This window comes from Falco naumanni, chromosome 13 (assembly GCF_017639655.2).
Source record: "Falco naumanni isolate bFalNau1 chromosome 13, bFalNau1.pat, whole genome shotgun sequence".
NCBI lineage: Eukaryota > Metazoa > Chordata > Aves > Falconiformes > Falconidae > Falco > Falco naumanni.
Genome location: NC_054066.1, coordinates 28,518,947 through 28,534,920, shown reverse-complemented (window position 1 = coordinate 28,534,920; position 15,974 = coordinate 28,518,947). Strand labels below are relative to the sequence as shown.

The following is a 15,974-nucleotide window of genomic DNA, read 5'->3' as shown; positions in this document are numbered from 1 at the left end:
TTTTGGTTTTCCTCATGTGGTTTATGATGCTGCCTTTTCTATAGAGGCAACTTTGATTTCAGTTAATTCTTAGGTTTTCTTGAAAGCCAATTGTCCTTGTTGATGAGCATATTTAGATACGTTCATTAAGATGAGAATCAGATTAAGATATGTGCCACTACGTCAGTTTATAGGACTTCAACTCTTGAAGTTATGACTTTGCTTAGGATTTAAAAAGAAAAAATACTATTATGCCACACAAAACTAGATGAGATTTCTCTGATACTTAACTGTTTAAGAAGGTGGCGAAGTTTGAATTGTTACTGTGTTCTTTGAGATGGTCTAATACATGTCGCTAAGGGATTTTAAGTAAGCTTTTAAAATTGATTTGCGCCTGTAAGCAAAGAGATTTAGTTGCAAGTGGTGAGAATGTTTGTTCTGTTCCTACCAGCCTGTATTTTTGCACAGCACTTGCTTGTAACCTGTGTGCAACAAAATGCTTGGGTGCTGTGCCACAAGTGCAAACTGATGGCTGGCTGTCCTGCTACACCATGTTTGGGGAGACCTGGCTTACTCAGAGGTTTGTAAGCTAGCAAATCAGAAGCATGTGCTGGGATTAAATATCACTTTTTCATTTACATGACACTGTGCAGAAGGAGTGATATTTAACAGTTCTTGTATCTTTGCTTGTTGTTTTCTTCAGAAGATTTTTTAAGTGGAGGAAAAATAAAAAGATAATGAAATTAATTGTACAGATTAAAAGAACTGGGGTATATACTGGCAAAAAGACAGTGGCTGATTGAAACTGATAGGTGATATGTTCTGAAAAATAACATGTAGCTAAGAGAGTCTAAGACAAAATAAATAGTACATTAAGTCAGCTCAATGTCATATCAAGTAGCATTAGCAAGTTATTTTCAGGTCGGCCCTCCTGCATGCTTCTGCTCTCAACTTTATGTACAAACCACATGATTAAAAGCATTTTTACATTTACATTTAGTTGAATCTGATGTTTCCTGGTAGGATAAAAAAACCCAGAGAAACAAAACCCAGCTTTGTGCTATAAAGCCAGTCTCTGCTAGTGTATGAATAGAAATGGGAAGACTGTTCCAAAGTGAAGTGTACAGTGGTGCAACAGCATTCCAACCTTTTCAATAGAAGTAATTTGTTATTCTTAAGAAAATCTAAGGAACTGGGTTATATGGCTTGTAAGCAGTGAGAAATCGGTTCGAATGTTACAAGTCATAAACCTGTACTTTTCACAGATGGCCATTCTGTGCTGTTCAGAGCCAGTGCTGTGATGTACTTTTGCCTGTTTGAGGTGGCAGTGAGGATCTGCATGTCTGAGATGCAAATAATACACACTCTGTATAAAAGTGAATTATTTTAGTACAAATACAGACATGAAACCCATGTTTTTTGCTTTCAGATTTAACAAATCAAGTAGAGACTATTGGACTGAAGCTGCAGAAAGTGACAGCCGAGATGGACCACTACAAAAAGCTGTTGATGTAAGTTTTCTGTTTGCTTGATTGTTTTGCCACTGCGCATAAAGCTGTAACCAGACCACTTTTTTGCAGAGAGCTTTGCTTGTCATAATGATTTGAGAAGGTTATGACCGACAGAGAAAATATTTTATCTTCGTGTTACACAGTCTGTATTTCTAACAACCTGACTGAGTATGTCTCTTTGTGGAAGCAGAGTTTTCTTCCTCCAACTGTGTTTAATGATACAGGAAAGAGGAGGGTTAAGTCAGATCAGTTCAACACTTCATTTAACACACAAGTGTAGGATACATTTAGTGAAATTCATGTAACTTTCGGACTAAAAATGTATGTGGAAAGTAGTAATTTACATTGTAGGTTTTGGATGGAGGGAAGGGTGCGATAAAACTAATCAGAAACTTCAGTATTTAATGAGTGGCTATGTTTTCTTTTTTTATTTGCCCCCCACCCCCCAAAATGGAAATTTGCTGTGACTTTCCCCCATGCAGCAGTATGCTGTTGCATTTTGTAATTTTACTGTGTTGTGCCCATGGTTTCAAGTAGAAGTATGCAAAATGTAAATTAATAAAGCAAAAATAGAATGTCATCAAAACTTGTTGGAGCTAACTGAAGCACCATGAGTGAAAAGAGAGCACTCAGGCAGACTGAAAAACTCAACTTGCTCAGTTTTCAGCCCACTCAAAAGGTGCGGCACCTGCAGCGGTGCCACTCTTCTTAAATGTTGTTGGGCTATTGCACCTTGTTCTCCTGGGATACTCTTCTAATGGCCAAGCAGGGGCCATGCAGGGGAGTTGCCCGGTTCCCCGTGCCCAGGGGCTGCCCTCCATTGGCTTTCATGGGAGCTGTATCGGGCACCCAGAATAGGGCCGGGCACCTCGCAGGGTCCCATCTGGACACCGCGGGGCTCAGTGGGACCTGTCGTCACCTCTGAAAGCTGTGGGATCCAGGCTCCAGATACTTCCCTATATTTAAAGTGCTTGTTACTTGCATATAGCCTAGAGTACCATTCAGAAAGAGCTGCACTTTATAATTCACTACTGAAAATAAAAATTACCATTTCAAATATTAAGCCCAAAAGTAATGAACTAGCAGTGCCAATCTCGAGACTAGCTGTCATCAATCTTTTTGTGTGTTTTCCTGAAATTTAAAGAAGGATAAGTTCTTTTACAATGTGTGCTTTCTGGGTTTGGTTCCTATATTCAGGCGGTCTGACCGATCATAACGAAGTTGCAAATATTTGGAATGCTTAGCAACAAAGTATTTTAATGATATACAAGTACTGAGTATGAAGAAAGATTTCATGAACAGTTAAATAAACAGTAAAGGGTTTCCAAATGTACTATTAAAGTTTCAATGTAAAATGGGTACAGTTTAATAAAATAACATATATCTGTTTAAATGTAAATATGAAGCTTAACCATGGTTATTAATTGATGAAATGATGACATAATAACAAGAAACCTGCAAAGTTTCCAGCCCTCTTACCTACTAAATTGTTGTTTGTTCATTTTTATTCTCATCTTGCGTGATACTTTCATCAGTGTTGCAAGATCTCAGTTTCTTGTTTGCAACATTAAACTTGTGATCCTAGGTTAGGCTGAGATTACATTGGAATTGTAACTTCCAGTTACTTAAAAATGTTAGCTAGAACTGAAAGAACTTTTTGTTTGTCCGTCTCTTAACTGAAATAGAAAATGCAAGTTAGCTAGTAAATACATCGATAAATGCTGTTCAGATTACTGCATGAGTAAAGGCTGTCAATTGTTTAGACAATATACTTTTTTCTTTTTTTTTTTTACTGTTTTCTTAGGGTAAAATCAGCGGAACTTGATGTCTGTCAAAATGAACTGAAGAAAATGAAATATGAAAATGGACTTTCTGAGTCAAGGTGAATGCAGAAATTATATTTCATAACAGATTTCAGATCAGTGAGAGCAAAAATTTTATTATTTTAATGTGTTTTTTATACGATCATTTTTTTCTGGTTTTGTGTTAAAATCACTAGATTTAACTTCATAAAGAATATTTTTTATTAGACAAAACATAGGGGTTTGTCTAATATTTTATTTTCCAGGTACAAATTATTTGTCTATTTAGTTTCTGTCTGTAAATAAGAATATAGTAAGTATGATGCTGATAGTCTTTTATTTCATCTGTAGACTCACAAAAGAGCTCAAGGAAAAGGAGGAATCTCTTCTAATTTGTCAACAAGTATGCAAACACTTACAGGAAGAAGTGGCTGACAAAGAAAGGAAAGAAGAAGATCTAAAAAGAAGAACTGGTCGATCAGAAAGTGAGCTAGAAGCACTTAAAACTCTTCTTCGACAAACAGAGGAAGAGGTGGTGATGTTGAAACAAGAAAGGTAATTGGAGCCGAGTCACCATGGGTAATCTGTGACAGTACGTTCAGCCTAGACTGTTCTTTTGGAAATCTACTAAAAATAAAACATTCCTCCTCAGCCTCTCTCACTGTCACCAAAAGGATGGATAGATTCTGTAAAGCACCAGAAGTGGTTTGTCTAGTTGGGATGCAGGAGGAGAGGCAGCAGAACGAGGGGTGTGGCTGTGGCACTGGGCTGGACTGAGAGAGACCTGTTGGTCCAGATCAGTGTTCTGAAATCAGTGCCTTGCCTGTGTGCTCAGGACAATCCTGCCCTGCCACTGACCTCTCTCTCTCTTGCTTGTAGGGCAAAACTTGTCTTGGCAGCCCTGAGCTCGTATCCTGAAAATTTGGGATTTATTGAATGTGGTTTTGCTTTTTTAATTGTTACAGTATAGACAAAACTTGAATGAAAAAGTTTTTTAAAAAAAAAAAAAAAGGGGGTGGGGTGGGGGGTGGGAAGCCCCGCTTTGCAGTCCAGGTCTTCAGCTCAAGCTTCATCTAAACACCCATTTATTGCAGTTGTTGTCGCTGCTGTTTATTATGTGAGGCTTGTAGAACAAGAGCCCTGGAGAGTTTAAATTCTTGTAACTTGTGTTATTAGCAACTTGCAAACCGTAACAATGCTATAAATATTACAATGTGCCAGACTATAGGATATGTTTTAGTATTTGGTGAGGTCTATGGACAGCTTTCCACCAGTCTAGTCTTATTCAAAAGCTTCTCAGATATCAACAAAGCTGCTGTTTGTCCTGTAATTACTTTTCAGATGTGAAAAATAAAGCATAGAGTTTCTGAGGATTCTTTTCTGCAATGGTATCTAGTTTGAGTGGCTTTGTTTTAGACTTCTGCACTTACCAACCTAAATCCATGTTTTTCTGATTGCTCTGAGTGTAAGCTATATATCCAGTTTTATTCCTAACAACCACAGGCTTGTTCTTCCCATTTAAGTGTCCTACTAGTAAATTTTCAGTTACTGATAAATTACCTTGTCTTTTATTGGCAAAATAGAATGTGCTGTCCCCTGCTTAAGACATGGTGGTACATTATTTGTTTGTTTTGTGTACAATGGAAAATGCATTCAGAAAAGTGACTTTTGGAGAAGAGAAACATTTTTAGAGTGATGTGCATCAAGAGACGTTAAGCTATTTTTGCTGTTAAAGGGTTTAAATACTCCCTGTACTTTAGTACCTGCATGAAAAGATATTACATGTTAATTTTAAAAATACTTCCCTTCTACTTGAACCCCAGATACATGAGTTGTTCCAGTTGATATATTGCTAATAATCTAAGTTACAAGAATTGAAACTCTCCAGGGCTTCTGCTCTACCTCACATAACAAACAGTAACTCTTAACAATAGAAAGTACTCAGTGTTTTTAATTCGAAACCTATTTAATTTGAAACTTTTTTTGCTTAATGATAGTAATATTCTGAGTTCATTAAATACAACAATTTCTGTTTGACCATTATAACAGTTGTTCAGTGTTTTTCAAAATTTGACATGAGAAATACTAAAAATATTTGAGGTTTGAATATATGTGTGTGGAAGAAAGATCAACTGTAGTATTTTCTTTAAAACATAAAATTCATAAAACATGTGATGGCATTATGCAAATGCTAAATAGTGATTACTGCTGTGCCTCTGGGCTCCAGGCAGGATTCGTGGGCTTACTGCACAGAATACTAAACAAAGCGGAAAAGACGAGCCTTTACCACAGAGGACTTAATTGCAAGAAAATGGCATACCACCAATCTGGGCAGAGCACATATTTACATACGAGTTTTTGTGGTTTCTAGGGAGTTAATGCTGATTTCTCATCAGAACAGAACAGAGCAGCTGCAGGAAACATTAAGACAGAAGATGAGGAATGAAGATAACTGGAGGGAGAAGGTAATACTGGATGTGCAGTTGGCACCCTTTTGATTTCTTCTTTATATTTTTTTTCTAGCTGTAGTCAGCTGTCACGGATGAGTACAAGTAAGCCAGGTATCTATCTCCTCAAATGCAAACGTGTCAACAGTATTCTTTGTACTAGAGGATTTAAGGAGTGATCTCTCTACATAGGTTGAAGCTGAATGCAAAAGGTATGTAGTATGAGTGTTTATAGACTTGGCAGATGTTCAGGTCTGATCTAGACTTCCCAGGTTTCAGGGTGTTTGTGAGGTGCCTGTGTTGGGAGCGCAGTCCACAGAGAGCCCAGGTGTGAGAAGCAGGTCTGAGCCCACTGAACCTCTGGTTTCCCAAGCTCACTGCGTTCCCCGTGTGTTCTGCAGGAGGGGGTGCAGCAGGAAAAGCCACTTTCATGGACCATTGTCCTACACAAGTACAGATCTCACCCTGTTCTGTCTGCCACAGTCTGGGTTATCAACTCTGAACCACAGTTCTGTGTGAGGAAGCATGTTGGTGCCTGGGTTTGTTTCCTGACATGTCTGGCAGAGGCTAGGAAAACATATATTTACTATTGAAGCAGTTTCCTAGTAAAAACAAGGTTGGGCATTGTTGACAAGACAGAGAGAGCGCAGAGCCTTCCTGCTTGTGGGTTAGGTGAAGTGAAACTGAAAGTTGCTATTTGTAAAACAGAACTGTAAATAAACAATAAGCAGATGAGCAAAAATACCCTTTGCTTACAAGACAGGTGTTTGTAAACCAAAGCAGAGCTAAACAAACAAGCTGCTGTAGCATAGTGTCTCCAGAGCAGACTCCAGAACTCTCTGGGCAGCCTGTTCCAGTGCCGTGTCATCCTCCAGGTAAAGCAGTTTTTCCTCATATTCGGATAGAGCTTCCTGTGCTGCAGTTTGTGCCCGTTGCCCTTTGTCCCGTCACTGGGCGCTGCAGAAAAGAGCCTGGCCCTGTCCTCTTGGCACTCGTTTTCAAGTCATTCGCATGCGTTGGTGAGATCCCCTCTCAGCCTTCTCCAGGCTAAACAGGCCCAGCTCCCTCAGCCTTTCCTCCATAAAGGAGATGTTCCAGCCCCTTCGTCATCTTTGTAGCCTCCACTGGACCCTCTCCAGTAGCTCCCTGTCTCTCTTGAACTGGGGAGCCCAGCCTGGACCCAACATCAGGGCAGAGCAGAGGGGGAGGATCACCTCCCTTGACCTGCTGCCCACGCTTCTCCTCATGCACCCCAGGATCCCGCCACCCCCTTGGCCACGAGGGCACACTGCTGGCCCACGGGCAGCTTGCTGTACACGAGCGCTCCCAGGCCCTTCCCCACAGAGCTGCCCCCCAGCAGGTCAGCCCCAGCCTGTGCTGGGGCATGGGGCTGTCCCTGCCCAGGAGCAGGACCTTACACTTGCCTTTGACCTTCATAGTCCCCGAGCTAGAATGGACCTCAAGCGTGCAAAGGCTTCTGCTCCTTCTGCTGACCTCCAGTATCACCAGTTCCCTTCAGGCAGTCCTCTCTCTGCCAGACAGTCTCCTGCTAATGACTCTTCTGGGTTGTCTTGCTTGCCTTCCCTGCAAGTCAGAGCAGTATGAAAATAAAGACTTCAGTGAAATTTACGGTGAAAATACCTCTGTGTTTCATTTGACACTCCTATGACTTGGCTTCTCTGTGAAGTGGCCCATCTTTTTGTTGTTTTATTAATTGTTTGCACACTTTTTTATTAAAGGCTTGCACACACTCTCCCACCCAGGCCCTTTGGGTAATCGGGCAGTGGTTTCTTTCATGGCGAGCTGGAAGGGCAAGGTGGGAGGAAGAATGATAAACCTTCCGTGGATGCATGCTCCTTTTTACATGCCCATTTTTCCTCTATTTAATGGAGTAAAGGAAAAAAGAAATTAAGTAAAGGCTACAGATAAGAAGGATGGTTAAAATACAGCCAGGAGGATGCCCCGAATTCAGGGGATGACTGGCTTGGCTGGGGAACAGAGAGTAGGAAAAAGTGAGGTTGTAGTTTGTCAGTCGTCTTTTAGTGTGTACTTGGATTTGGAGTCTTCTGTGGAAAGATAATTTCAGCTGATTTTAAAAATATAGGTGTATGCCCATTTTATGTGCTGGTTGAATAGGTGGTTTCTTAGTTAATTGCACAGCTGGTTGGAACCGTGGCAGCGCTACAGCTCCTGGTTTGTACTGGGCTTTGAGCAGCTGCACTGCCTAACAGCAGCCTGGGGCGCGGGGACCTGTGGCGGGCCAGGGTGCCTTCTCCTGGAGTTTTGGGTGATGCTGGGAAGCTGAGCCAGAGGCTGTAGCTGGGATTGGAGGGTGCAGATGCCACTCTCTTCCAGTGGGATCTGGAAAGCTGTTTACCGTAAACAACTGTGAGCATGTAAACTTTTTCACATGAGCACCAAAAACACCCCCAAATGAAATAAAAGAATTTTTTTTAAAAAAAAAAAGGGTGAAGGAAAAATTGAAAAAAGCATTGAACAATAACTCTGACTTTTCTGATTTAAGCCTTGTATAATTGGTGACTAAAATTGCCATCTCCATTTTGGTTCAGTACATGGTAAGTGCCTGAAAGCTTTATTTAGTCTCGGGAAAATTTTTGGACTACTAGCAATTAAGATCAATTACATTTCTTTCAAAACTTCTTAACCTGTCTGTCGCAGGATATAATTTTAGAATGAGGTCACACTGTCTGCATAATCACGGTGTATTGTTGAACCTGACATTACAACAAGATAAAGGCTGCTACTAGTAAGAGAAATTACAGCTTTGCTCTCACAGCCCTTAAAATGTAGCGAACAGCAAGTGCTCCAAAAACGTTCTCATCAGACAAAAGAATCAACATGTGACAAAGTGACAAAGTTATCTTTTTCTTGGGTCAGTGTGCCATTGTAGTAAGTATAAAGTGTTCCATTTTTTTATTTAAAATACAGATAATCATAGAACGGTTGGTGTTGGAAGGGACCTTAAATTGTTTTAATGGAACAACAACAAAAAAATCTTTTACAAAAGATTTTAAGATTGATATAAACATTTGTGTATGGGTTATTTTTTTATTTTTTTAGTATGTATTAATGAGGTACATGTAAGTGGGTTTAAAGCAATTAGTAGCCATTATGCTTTCTTTGAAGATGAACTGCTATTTTATTTCCAGTTCTGGTTATCAGCTTTATTAGCTTCAAGTGTTAAATGGGAAAAATGCTTTTATAATCTTCAAAATGAGCTTAGAGGTTTTTTTATACTGCCTTTTGTTTTTTTAGTATTTGTGATCAGGTAGCTTCCGACATATGGTCTGCTTCTATAATAATATATGGAGTTAATAAATGTGTTTTTCTATTATTAGAAATTCCCATAGCTAATAATGTAGAAGATACAAATATACTACAAATAATAATAATGATGACAATAATAATAGCTTGCGTTGAGGATCTTATATATATACCAATTTTAAGCTAAACCTTAGCTGGGGGATTTGTGCCTATTCCATGTCCAGAATTGGGTATATTTTGATTTTAAAAATAATGTAAGTATTTTCAATTTATCTTTTCCTCAAGAAGAGTTAGGAGGATTTGTTATACTTTTGCTCATAATTACTATGTGAAATTAGATAATTGTAATTAAGCTCATTCTGAGCTTCTCTGCTTTTAATAATTTTAAGTAATTAGGCTAGTGTTGTGCATGTTTAATGTGCCTTTCATATTCTTCCAGCGCGCTGCAATTAAGTCCATTAGAATTCAGCCTGCAGAAACACAGTATTAACATAGTGGTTTAGGAAAAGTATTTTTCAAAATACAGCCTTTGGTATTGGAGAGTCTGAAATAAAAGCCTCCAGAAATCAGGCTTTTATTTTCAGGAAATTATGGCTGAATTTTCACATTTGCATTTATAATGTTAAATATGTGAGATGTCTTAAGGACTGGGGTATTTTACCCAGAATTTGCAACTCTTTCACTTCCATTTCACCACTTTTTTTGTCCAGAGCTTGTCCCACATATGTATTATCAGTGCAGTGTTGTTTGGACTCAAAAATGAGCCAGAGCTGCTCCCTACAGTCCTCAAGCCGTGGAGCCTTGCTGCTCCCTGGAACCTTGAGCTGGTGATGGGGCCAGGGCGGTGGCTGTGCACCACCAGCACCAGGCATCCTGCTGCTGCTGTGCGGAGAGGTTCAGTGGAGGTTCCTCTCTGCTCCTTCCTTTAGATTTCTGGTATTTATAGCAGATTTAGGTTAAGAGGCACGCATGATGGGATAGGTGCGTGGTGCTAACATGCATTGCACTTCTAAACTGCAAGATGGCATGTGTGGAGTGTGTGTCACCTGAGCATGGTCCTTGGGAGCCGGCAGATGAGCACCCTGTATGGTAAACTGCTACTCTGACAAGGCTGAGTGGCAGAGCGTGGATAAGTGATTTTGTAAGAAAGAGTTAACACCTTTATATTTTAATATTGAGCTTATGGCCTATTTTAAGCACAGTGGATGTTGTTTACTGTGAAATGTATCATTTTACTGCATTTGAAAGTCGTAACAAGCTGAATTTTACCTCCAGAGCAAATACTTCCAGCAAAACAATCATCTATTTCAAGAAGTAGCTAAGGATTTTGTAACGGTGTTTTCATGGTGATTTAGCATGAAGTTCGATTGCCTACGTTTAGGCCTCTAGCACCGCTCGAGACACCGTGGGGCTTGTGCGACGTCTCCCCAGGGCTGCCGGCTGTGGCTCGGTGCTGGTGCAATGCAGAGCAGAAGCCAGCTGTGCCGCTGGGAGCTGCCGGCCAGGGGAAGCTTTCCCTCGCCAAGCTCCAGCGGTTGCAATTGTTCGGATGTGTCCAGCGCCCAAAATCTCAGTCTGCCAAATTTCACATCACTCCATTCATGGCAGTGTAGAATGTGAAAAGTATTTTAGGATGAGCTGCTACGTATTGTTGAAACCCACTTGTTCCCTAGATGGAGATTGGTCTGGCTAAAGGTGAAGCACGACACAAAGAAGCAATTCTTAAAGTCAAGGAAGAAGCGAGAGTGGAACTAGACATTGAGAGACAAAAACAGCAAGAACTAATCACAAAATATCAGAGAGATCACGAAGAGCTCCAGAAGAAGGTGTGTAACACTCGAGGCAAGTTTTGTGACAGTAGATAGTGTAAACTATTAAAAAATGGTTCACGAAGGACTAAAGCCATCTTTATGTGTAGTCCTGTATCTAGATGATATATTTTTTCCCAGTCTTAGTATATGTTATATTTTTTCTTTTTTTTTCTTTTATTTTTTTTAATGGAATGAGCCAAAAAGTAACTATTCTAGTTAAATTTAAATGGTGTGGAAGTTCTTTCTTTTCTTGCATTTTCTTTACCGAAAGTTCATCTATGTCCATGGACTGTACTTATTACTATTTTTAAACTAACATCATAATTTTTCAAAAGCTTTGGAATGTTTCAGACTATGATGAGTTCTCACAAAACCATCTGTACTAGTGTTGGTTTTTTTTTTCCTTTCCCAGATTAATTCAGCACCAATGGGGTAAAGTCTAGTGGCCAGTTAACTGCTTTCTTGTCTGTGTTGGTGGTTGCATCACATGCTGTTGGCTATTCCCAGCTACCCAGACCTACAGTTTTTTGGAAATTTTATGTAGAAATTGAAATTTGTACCTATAACCTTAGTTTTCAAAAGATTTGACACATTTCTTGAGAATTCTGGAAAAATCAAAGAGATTTGTTGAGATTATATTGTTGTTTAAAATTCAGTATTTTGCACAGTGTTTTAAAGAGCTGAAAATAACAGTTTGGCTTAGTTCACTTTCCAAATATTTGACTATGATTTTAAAACCCTGAAGAAATACTGACTTGCAGTAAAAATTTTTTTCCCTTTTTTGCCTTTCTTTGTTTGTTTGATCTTGGATATACTAATTAATCTCTCTGTTCTGAGTGAGTTTTGATTAATTTACAGCTCTGATATCCTTTGAGAGTTTCATGTAAATTCAAAGCTTTTTTTTTTGCCTCTGAGGACACACATGTTTGCATCTGTGTTCTTTTTTCCTGAAGTCAACATTTGTCTGATACTTAATTGTATGTATCTTAAGATATACACTGAATATAGACTAATGAATTTTTTGTCTAATCTAATGCAGATACCAGGTTTAATTTCCAGTGCCACCAATAGCTTAAGGATGGAGACAGAAATTCTTGAAAAGAAGCTACAAGATGCACAGATCAAACTCGCAGAGAAAGATGAAGATAAGGAAAAAGAAATTCAGAGCCTTAAAAGACTAATTACTGAGCTTGAATTTCAGCTGACAATGGAAAAGAACAATAACGAATCATTTCTGGACAATATGAGGAAAGAAATGAAACACAAGTCAGATGAACTGGAAAAATTAACCCAGGAGAGGACACAGCTGATTCACAATTTGAGTCAAGTTCAAGAGGAGGTAGGAACATGACTGAGGAAATGCCTTGCTATTTTTACTTAGAGACATGTGATTTCTAAAATCATTCACAGCACCTATATTTCAGACCCTGTTATGTACTAGTTTAAAAACCATTGAAATTAAAAGATCTATAAAACTAGTCCATCATAATTTCATAGATACAATATATCACAATATATCTTAAGTTCTTAATTCAGCAAGCACTTAAACTAGTGTTTAATTTTTTTAAAAAAAATAATATATTTATCAGGTCCTGCAAGGCATTTCTTGGTCTCTAGCCTGACATCATGCCACATAAGCATGAGTAAACACTAAAGCATTCTTCATGTTTTTAAAGTAGAAGACATGGACATTTCTCATGCTTTGAACTGGACAGCAGCAATCCTCCCAGTAATCTTTCTTACTTTGGAAATAATTTGTAAGAAAAAAACTTCATACTCTCAAAAGGAAGAAGAGTGGACCCAGTCCTGTTTAGAGTAGCTCCTGGGGCAGAGACTACATCTCTTAATGTAGGAGTATGTGTGTGCATCCCACTGTGCTAATGGGGATGCATCTCACCTCCCACCAGTAAAGCCACTTTCTGTAACATAGGAATGCATAAAAACTAATCAAATGTGAAGAGAAATTTGGCTGATGGATATTCTTACCACAAGCATTTGCTGAATGTTTGGAATATAATGGGAAGGGAGGAGAGAGCTGTACTGCTCTATGAGAAATGTGAAGTCAGGGACTGCAGATAAGATTAGACTGGAATGTCCAAAGTAATTAAGTGGCAGAAAAAAAACGGTGAACAGAGAAAATAAACCTCTTCAAAATGAATTAGGGCTTGGGTCGATATTTATTTCTTCCTTGAAAAGGGTTCAGAAACACTGTGTTCGTAAAATTAGAATGATGTTGGCAGTTCTTCTGTCCTGTACCTATGGAAAATGCTCTTGGAAAGACCTTCAGCAGAGTAAGGAACACTGTTATCCTCAATTGTGAGATCCACCAGCTCCGCTGGCGTTCTTAGTTTACACACTTACACACTTAAACACAAACACACACTCTCACACATACTCACACCCACCCCCCACCCCCCCCCACACACACACACCCCACACACACCTGAAGCAGAATTCCCCCTCTAATATAAATTGTGTGAGGAAATGGGGACATAAGAGTGGTTGAAAGCTGAAACTGTTTTTAGGATAAACTTTGCACCAGGATACTTTCTCAGATTTGCAGGTAACAATTCCCAAATAATTTCATGGACTATCGGTGACAGTCTGAGTGGCAGGAAAAGTAATATCTAACTTTCTTTTGTTAAGTTGCCTGCAGAGTTTGGTATTCAGAGAATAAGTTCGATTGGATATTTATATCTCTCCCTCTTTTGCCTCTGCATGTAGTTATGTTCCTTCTCCAGCAGCTCCTTCGCCGGCAGTTGGCACAGAAGTTAGACATCCTGAGCAGAAATTCTGTTTTTCCACTCTACATCCGCTAAAAAGTAAAATTTTAAAGTCTTAAAATATTGGTCAACAAAAGACTCAATTTCTCCATAATTTTTGAAGTTTTGACAGAAATGTGTGTGCAAAAATGTAATAGTTTAAGTAACCTCTTCTTGGCTAAGCAGAGTTTACCATCTTCCACTTTAGTGGGAACAGACTTCTGTGCTCTGACTGTACTGATACCGGTAATTGCTCTTTAAAACATCAAAAAAGTGCTATTGAGGTTATCCTTCTTACACATTTTCATCCCTGTATACACCCCCTGTCACAGTCATGTGGCGAATTTCAAATACAAATGTTCGTCCTCCCTTCAAGGTGATACGTGAGCTGACCTGGCATACAGCTCATTCCCTTAGCGCTGAAGAGGTTTACATAGAAAAGTTTGTGTCCGAGCAATGAGGTTGTGTGTGACTGAGGGGGCTCTCCGTGTGACTTGATCGTCACACTGTGCTGGAGCTTGCCTTGGTGGTTGCTTCCCTTCCATTCTCGTGGACCTCCTGGTGTTGGCCACAATGGCTTGCTAGAAGAACAAAAGAGTGGGGGGTTCTGCTTGCAGGAGTACTTTCAGTAGTTCTGACTTCTGTGACTCAATTTAGTGATGTTGGCTCTTGTGTTTTCTTTGCTTTTTGTTGCAGCTGGAAGCCAGGAAAATTAGCATCACAAATAAGTTCCACACAATATACCAACTTGGGGACTTCTGTAGTACTGGAACGGTTTCAGTTATCTGCTCCAGGCCCCTACCAGTCACTTACCATCGCAGTGCAACGCTTGTGAAAAACACTAGACTGAAAATTATTTATCCCAATTATTTGGGAAATAATAATCAAGAATGCAGTCACAAAAAAAAAAAAGAGTGCACAATTATTTAAATTACAGAGGAGGATAACTTCTTGAACATCTTATCACAATGAACTGGCACAGTAGTACTCAGCCTCTGTTTGTTTCTTTTTCCTTTCCAAGAGCAGCATTCCCAGTTTCCCCCTCGCTGGAGGGTGGGCAGGAGATCAGAAGTAACTTCTGATAACTTACCTCATATTTTCCACTGTCTCCTGAGGGAATGAAGGGTGTGTAAATGCTGATGTATGTCCTTCAGTTCTCCTTCCAGAGAAACCAAACTATGGGGAAGCACGGAAGGATTTGTGTGCATCAGCACCCTCCAGCCGCCCCTGCCTTAAGCCTGAGAGCTGAACAGGCGCAGGTTTTGACTAATGGCATTTTGTACAGCCAGTGTTTGTTTCTGTTTGCAGAACACTCTTCTCCAGGAAACGGTGCGCAGAGAGTGTGAGGAACGCTATGAGCTGACTGCAGCTTTGACTCAAGCCAGGGAACAAGTACTGGAACTAAAAAAGCTCAGTGGAAACTTCCCGTTATCGCCGTGTTCCCTGGCTCAGGGCAGCCTAACCTCCCCTGCTGCCCTGCTCGCTGATTACGGACAGAAGAGCCGCACAAGCCCGGGCACTGGGAAGGAAATCAATCTCTCCGGACAGTTTGGTATTTCACGAGCTGCGAAGGCACCCACCTCCGGTAAGCGTAACAGCAGCAGCAGCATGGCCTTGCCGGCTCTAACCCCACCGCATCCTCCGAGAGGAAGGGCAGCTTCGCTGAATGAGCCCAGGAGCAGGATTACTGCAGCTATAAGAAGACAACTGAGTCAGCTCTGACAGCCACGTATGCATGCATAGCGCATGGGAAGCCATTCCAGTGCATCAAATGACCATTCAAATGACCGTTTACTTGTGGACCCTGAGGGTCAAATCTTAGCTGATGCAATTCATGCATTTTGACAACTTAATTTTAAGTTAAACTTTTATACATTTGTAATGCCGTAATGTTTCTTTGTCCATTGCATATCGGCGTAACTAATTGCTATCTACATTTCAAAATGAGAAAAGTAAAAAACAAAAAATATTGTCTCTCCAAGAGGAGCACATCTTCAATAGGCGTAATTAAAATAATTGCTAATTTCAAATACTATTTTACTTAACCACTTCATTGGAATCTTCCTATTTTATGTGTTCTCCCATGTAGCTTAATTGCTCGTTTCTGGTGTAAAAATGTGATTTGTTTGGCTAGAATCGCATTTTTGCCATTATTTAATTGAACAGTATTACATTTGCAAATAGTTATGCTTAGGTCGGTGAGACTCGCTAGTTGTGGAGTATATATCGCTCAGCATGAAAATGTGGCCAATCTGTCTGCTCAGTAGACTAGCTGTTGGCAGGGACACTCTGTGTGCAAGTCTTCAAGCTGTGCTAATTAACAAGGAGTTGAAGACTTAATACATTTTGTCCAAAAGATGGTTGCCTCTTGAATTTC

The 15,974-nt window shown here is 39.8% G+C and overlaps 1 protein-coding gene across 3 annotated transcripts in view; it reads left to right on the top strand.

Annotated features, from left to right (window-relative positions):
• LEKR1 (leucine, glutamate and lysine rich 1) overlaps positions 1 to 15,650 on the top strand; it is a 59,020-nt gene extending 43,370 nt beyond the window's left edge. For 2 of the 3 annotated variants that reach the window (XM_040613198.1, XM_040613201.1), the window contains exons 6-12: positions 1,409 to 1,490; positions 3,295 to 3,372; positions 3,644 to 3,847; positions 5,664 to 5,757; positions 10,698 to 10,850; positions 11,875 to 12,174; positions 14,906 to 15,650. In XM_040613198.1, coding sequence (XP_040469132.1) covers positions 1,409 to 1,490; positions 3,295 to 3,372; positions 3,644 to 3,847; positions 5,664 to 5,757; positions 10,698 to 10,850; positions 11,875 to 12,174; positions 14,906 to 15,319 — 1,325 coding nt within the window. In that variant the 3' untranslated portion in view covers positions 15,320 to 15,650. The remainder of the gene's footprint in view (positions 1 to 1,408; positions 1,491 to 3,294; positions 3,373 to 3,643; positions 3,848 to 5,663; positions 5,758 to 10,697; positions 10,851 to 11,874; positions 12,175 to 14,905) is intronic. The other variant, XM_040613200.1, reaches the window with a different exon arrangement.
• Positions 15,651 to 15,974: the final 324 nt, after the last annotated feature.